We start from the raw sequence: 6,444 nt of genomic DNA on the forward strand, positions 1-6,444 counted from the left end.
AAAAAATCGCAACAAACTGGGGAAAACAGATGTTTAAATACTCTGCCCTTAAGGATCGGGAACAATTTCAAAACAAAGATGCATTTTTAATCTTATGATTTTATTGAACTTTGAACTGTTAGACTTTCCAAACTGATAACTGTTTAATAATCTTTTAAACCTAGTGTTGACGTCTCTTTCACTCTTTTCTTGTTAATGCCGTGAAACTTGTAGCTAATCGAATAAATCTCTGCGAATTAAGTCGAATCAATCTGAAGCTAATTTACTGCTCGACTCTAACATGTTGATTTTCTTTCGCACGTGCCGCGAGTTCTACCCCTGTGTTTGGGGTACGATGCTGTTGGACATTCAGCATTTTAAAATGAAGAAAAGGATTCAACACATACACAAAGTATACTAATATAACAGCTATGAGGGTTGCCGTGTTTATTGCACTGGTACCTTGAGATCTTGTGATGTTGGTTAGCAGGTGGTAAATCATAGCCGGATTTCTGAACAACAAAAAAATGCCACAAATTTTGAAGGTTGGTTCAGTCAGATTTCTCTCTATTCGTTGGTGTCAGCAGAATTTGAGGACTCCACTGGCGAAGAACGCAATCTTCTTGTAATGCTCACGAAAGTCACTATAATAACTACAATTGTAATGGTATCGAACTTGCTGAAAGTCGCAATAGTCGCTTGAAGATGGGCACTGAGTCCACTCATGTCGTTGTAGGGATAGAACGCGATGCATGCAGATGATTCATTTCGAGCCAAGATGGCAAATACGGCGACAATTATCAAGGCTACAACCCATGTCACATAGATAATCTTCTTCACGTTCCTTTTTGTTATCTGTCGACTAAAAGGCCGAAGAACACAATCTTGACGGTCAAACGCCATCAATGACAAAGTCAGTGCGTTCAGTACAGTCAAGGCAAAGGCCGTTGATAATTTCGTCTTACAAAGTATCTCGTCAACAACTGGCAAATCGCGAATTGGAAAATAGTTGACAACTGTCATAACTATTATCAAGGGCATGTCAAGCAGCGCCGATAAAAGCCCTGTCAGAGCGAGGCTGCCCAGTAAATAAAGAGCGGCCATTTCACGAAGGTTGCTTCGCCTTCGAAGCAATAATATACAAACGCAAGCGTTGCCAACCGTTGCCGCTAAAATAGTGATGGCCATGAATGAAACTACGAACATCGCGAGAGCTGTTGGTAACCGCGTGATAGCAGCACTGCTTGCTGTCGGGGAATTCGCCTTCAAGTACGTTGAGTTGTTCATGACGAAACTAAATCACCTTTTCGTTACGAGAAGGACGCTCTATTGTACGCTGTCTTGTCTCCGTTTGCGGTGGAGTGCTGATGAAACGATCGTTTGGTTTCTTAACTCGTTGAAGCAAGGCTTATATCTCTTTTAAAGTTAAGGTGTGGTGGGAACTCAACACGATCGCTAAGATGTCCCTGTTATACTGTTTTACAAGTTAATTTTGTACTCATTAGCTTCATTTGTTCAAAAGTACAATACATCTATGCAACTATTTTTAAGGGATTTAGCGGTGTAATTTTAACTGAGGAACAGTATTTCAATGACAAATTACATGACAATTATTCTTAATCCTCAAAGCTTAAAAGCCAAACATCTTTAAGTCTGGTGAACCTAAAATCCTTCCAGTGTTTAATTGGAAAAATGCATAAATTTGCAGTTACAGCTGTTGATTTTTTGTGCATGTTAAACTTATTCCCTGAGAACATTTCCTCAACTATTATTTGGCTGTTTTAGTTCTCCGAACATAATTCATGTTCGTTGCCCGTTTTTTCTCACCACGAGCGTACACAACGTAACTAGAAACTGCTCAGTTACATGCAATCTGTTTTTACTAACATTTTGGGCACGAAAAGATAATTGTTATTTTCATACATTTTGATACTGTACTCGATCTCTTCGCAAGGAACATTTAAAGACGGGTATAACTGATCGGTTACTGATCAGTTAACAAAAAGTTGGAGGAGTTCTACGTGTGATGACCTGTACATTATTAAGCTATCTGAAGTAACCACAGTCTCATATGACTTCCAGATAGCAGGTTTATTTCGATCCCATCCGGGTGCATAATGTAACATCATCATTGACGTGCTGGGGGGATGGTCAAGGGTTGTAGACCTGACAATGAGTAAGCTCTTTGGCAGCAGGGGTTACGACGTATTGAGAAGGATGCAGAAGGCTACCATCTCGAGTTCTCTCAACATAGTGAGAACTTTCAAAGCTACCGTCAATTGACTTTTCTTAAGGGAATAGCAAAGGAGCTCAATGTAGTTTTAGTATTAGAGAGCTTTAGATTATCTACAAGATTTTTAATTTTATCGCTAATTTGTTTTCAACTCAGCAGTTTTTTTTAATAGTTCCTTCCGATCGAATAGGTTACGCTGCGCGCCCTATATGGTTCTATTTTAGCATCCATACGTTTATCAACTGCACATAATAATAATAATAATAATAATAATAATAATAATAATAATAATAATAATAATAATAATAATAATAATAATAATAATAATAATAATGACAATTTTCTTTGAGTGTCAAAAACTTAAGTTGTTATAAAAAATGCTAATTGTGGACACCATAACTTAGAAACTAAGAAAACAGAGGATAAGGCTATTAAAACTATAACTTAAACAATAAATTTCTTAATATATATTACAGAGCCAAAAAAACTTGGTTTTGAAATTTGTTGCAAATTATGATTGTTATGTCATTAAGGAATATACAGGTATAATAATAATTAATTTATTGAAAACCACTGTAATTATAATATTTGAGGGGTCAGTGGTTTTAGTTCTTAAATATAAGAAAAGTAGCCTGGACATCAGTTTTTCATCCAAATTCAGCTTGGTTCCAAATCAGGGCAAGTAAATGACGAAATCTGACAGTTGCTTTGTTTTTTAATGAAACCACAGGAAATGGTTGACTACAAGAGAGTTACTCGTAGCTTTGAAGTAAGTACATCTAAAACATGAAAAACTTTGAGCCACGCCCAACATTCTTTTGGTACCATTCAAGGGTTTTTAAAAACAAAATCTGATGATCATCCCCATCACATTTATGATTGAGTCCCCTAGGGGTGGAAGGGGGGGGGGGGGGGGCTTGATCTGTATTTCTTTGTAAGTCATTTATGAAGCTAAGTATGTTTACATTAACTGTTTGTAAAGTTCACAAGTAAGGTGATAATAATCAAATCAATATGATAATTTTTTAAATGTATCTAAAAAGCGTTCTTTTAATACATGACTGAGTGTGTGCGAGTACTAACTGTTGATTACTTATTTCTTCAAATCCTTTAAAATCGCATGTTTTTACGGTGTTTTCGCCAAGTAGTATTCAGTTATCGGAAGAGCTGACAAAAACATTCTCCTAAACAGGAGACCATTGAAAACGCGACGTCTTTAGTGTGGACGGCCGCGTGTTAAAACGGACACTCAGTCCGAAAACGCTAGTACGTGGTGTTAAAAGTTCTTTAAGAATCTCAGCTCTTTTAAATTTTGATTTTACACCAGATTAAAAAAGTAAAACTTCAATTATTATTCAGACTGTACTCTTGTCACATTTGAATGCGCTTAAAAACATTCTAGGGTTCAGTGATAAAGCCCCTTATTTCTTTTTCTTGACAATTCCCTTGATAGTATCTGCGAGCTGTTCAACTTTTGGGTTTGCGCTCAGCTCCAGTGTCTCACTCACGTGGAAAATCCTTTTAGGCAATTTATCGTACAGCCATTTATCAGGTCTCCAGCCAAAATGAACTGTAATGACCCGTTGAATGACTTCATCCTGTTCGAGGAAAGCTTTGACGATACTGCCATCGAATACTACATATTCCTTGTCGAAATCAAACGCCCCTTCATCGAGGTGCTTCTCGCTGTCTTGCGTGTACACGAACACGACACACGCGCTTTGGAACAGCTCGTCTTCGACCGTGGAGTTGTCAGCGAGGGCATCACGCGCGGTGATGACGTTAACCAAGGATCCTAGACTTTCTTGAAGGAAGTCTTTCAGCTCCACGCTGCGAGGTTGGTCGGCTTGTGTATAAAGAAACAGAACAGTAGACATGATCACTGATCCTAAGAAAACGGAAAAAATGACAGCGTGGTAGTGAGATATGTAACGTTCAAACGACCCCTCGGTCAGGAATAGACGCGGTGTTTCTTGGGTATGTATAAATTTAGTAAATGTTCATTAAGAAAAAAGAACTCATAAAAAAAACTCATGCGACTACCCCACATTCTCTTTTAAGTACATATTACATTAAATATGATATTGCGTCGCGTCTGAAATGGTTCTTGCAAGAATGCACCACACGCGCGCATACCCCGCGCGTGTAATTCTCTAAAATGAAATAACAACAATATAGTATAATAACCTTGTGCCCCTTCATTCTGGAAGGCCATTTTGTGCAACCAACTACCGCAGCGCGAGTTCCTTCTGTTGACAGAAGAAGCGCAAGATTCAAAGTCAGCCTTGTAAATTCGCTAATTAATGAATGCACCACAATACTGAGGCAACGTCTGTGGATCTCGGTACGCTGTCGTTTTATTGTAACAGGACAACGAGAAAACAGATGTTGCTCTGTTACAATGTTCAAGGTGGAAATCCCCAAATCTATGCAGTTGCTTTGAGACCAGCAATTATTTCTTCATGCCGCTGAGAACTAAAGACGATAAAGGAAAACGGAGGAAAGCATATCCAGAAGTATTTACTCACATGGTTTTAATATTCATCTAAGGGGGTTTTAAAATCCTAATGTGACAATTCAATAAAAGCTCTGGAAGCTTCTTGAGCCATGCTTGAATGTGGTAATCTGTGCTGCTGTTTGGTTTCACTAGTATTTCTTTTCTGCTCTTAGGAAATGGCACAACAATGGCAATAAAAGTAAAAATAAAGTATAATGATTAAAAACAACCAACGAGAAAAGGGATTACTTTAGCGCTTTGCTTTCTCAACTATAAGTCAAGATCCTGTGGTTAGTTTTCAAAACAAACTGATGGTTTACCTGTATACACTCCTACAAATACACTCCTATGTCCAATGTTGCGCTGGCTTCGGCAGCTTGTCTTGTGTTAAAGGTCTTTTGTAATCCGCTTCACGCAATACACCAGATTGACACTGAAGATTGACACTGAAGAGATCAAGTTATCCCATTGTTTTCTTTCCTCATCCACTAGGTGTTATCATTTATTATTGACCAAATTCTCCTTACACGACCCATGCAGCCACGAGGCTTTGCGAATCGTTCAACAAAAGCAGTACTCAATAAAGTTCCATACAGGGACGGCCTATGTAGTGGACGTCATCGGGGAAGGAAAGGGGGAGGAAGTGGAAGCGCGAAAAAGTGAGAGAAAAAGGGGAACCTCCTTGTTTCTCTCGCTTTTCTCCCCCCCCCCCCCCCCCCTCCACCTTCGCTTTCCCGTTTACACCTGCTAGGCAGGCTAATACAGGGACGGCTCGATAGTTCAACCCCTAACACTTTCGGATACCAATGTTAACCGAAAACGTTGTTCTATTGTAGTACCCTTTTTTACACCTCAAACAGAAACAAGAGTCTCATTTTCTTCCTGCGGAAAAGGTAATCTCCACTCTACAACAGCAACGAAAAGCGTTCAGAAGCGTTTATTTGTGCTTCGTTTGGTCCTCTGCATTCAAAATTTAAAGTTTGTAATATTTCCTTTATGATTGGCTGCCAGGTCCAATTGCCACTCCGCCAGTTTTTGTAATCCTTTCGGTTCAGTCTTTTGTTTTTCTTGTGGCCCTTTGATTAATCTTTCGCAGTCTTTCTCATCCTATTAGGACGGAATAGGCAACCCTTTTGGAGCGTGATTCCCAGTATTAGCGAACAGGGGTAGTACACGCCCCCCGGCCGGATATGAGTTGTGGATGACTTTCCATCGCACGATCGCTGGAAATTCATTGCTTTTCATTTGATATAGAAATTTTGGCGACTGGTTTTGCGATCGTTAGCGAGCATATAGTTATGGAGTAGAATTTCATAATTAAGTAATTTAGAGAGTTGAGTTATTCTAGTTGCATGACTTAAGAACTTGTGACCGTCATGTTAATCTTATGATTCAAGGCGTAGGTTATCCTTCGCGAATGTTTAGTTGTTTAAAAGTGTTGTCGACTAGTTGATTGATTATTTTGGTATGTTAACAATAGCTCTCGAGATAGACATGCTTGGTAATTCTTGCTGACCTTGGCTTGGCCCGTCGTGTTGATTCCGGTCCTTGAACTGTCGTTCTTTCCAAGATTTTCATTGGATACTTGTTATTTTAATGTGTGGTCGTGTAGGTTTATTTGGGTTTGGGCTGAGTGGTGAACAGGATTCTGTAAGTTCCCACGGTCAGTTAACCCAAACATGTCTACAAATTAAAGTATTTAATCGTGAACATTCGAGCTTGTGCTTGTGTGTTA

At 39.0% G+C, this 6,444-nt stretch overlaps 4 protein-coding genes across 4 annotated transcripts in view; 1 reads left to right on the plus strand and 3 right to left on the minus strand.

Moving 5' to 3' along the window:
* LOC146469938 (histamine N-methyltransferase-like) overlaps nt 1–6,444 on the plus strand; it is a 68,406-nt gene that overhangs the window by 39,617 nt on the left and 22,345 nt on the right. The gene's annotated exons all lie outside the window — the stretch shown is intronic.
* LOC146469944 (neuropeptide FF receptor 1-like) lies at nt 547–1,266 on the minus strand. Its single transcript, XM_085122675.1, has one exon. The coding sequence runs from the start codon at nt 1,264–1,266 to the stop codon at nt 547–549; it is 720 nt and encodes a 239-aa protein (XP_084978801.1).
* LOC146469945 (uncharacterized) overlaps nt 3,499–6,444 on the minus strand; it is a 60,451-nt gene continuing 57,505 nt past the window's right edge. Inside the window, exon 3 of the transcript XR_014867134.1 lies at nt 3,499–3,579. The gene's annotated coding sequence lies outside the window, so the exon portion shown is untranslated. The remainder of the gene's footprint in view (nt 3,580–6,444) is intronic.
* Nucleotides 3,572–5,108, minus strand: LOC146469946 (uncharacterized). The gene is made up of 2 exons (XM_085122788.1): nt 5,030–5,108; nt 3,572–4,100 (listed from the first exon to the last, which is right to left on the minus strand). Exon 2 carries the CDS (start codon nt 4,087–4,089, stop codon nt 3,634–3,636), a length of 456 nt encoding a protein of 151 aa, XP_084978914.1. The 5' UTR covers nt 4,090–4,100; nt 5,030–5,108; the 3' UTR covers nt 3,572–3,633.

This window comes from Pavona decussata, unplaced genomic scaffold (assembly GCF_977016875.1).
Source record: "Pavona decussata unplaced genomic scaffold, jaPavDecu1.1 SCAFFOLD_115, whole genome shotgun sequence".
Classification (NCBI taxonomy): Eukaryota; Metazoa; Cnidaria; class Anthozoa; order Scleractinia; family Agariciidae; genus Pavona; species Pavona decussata.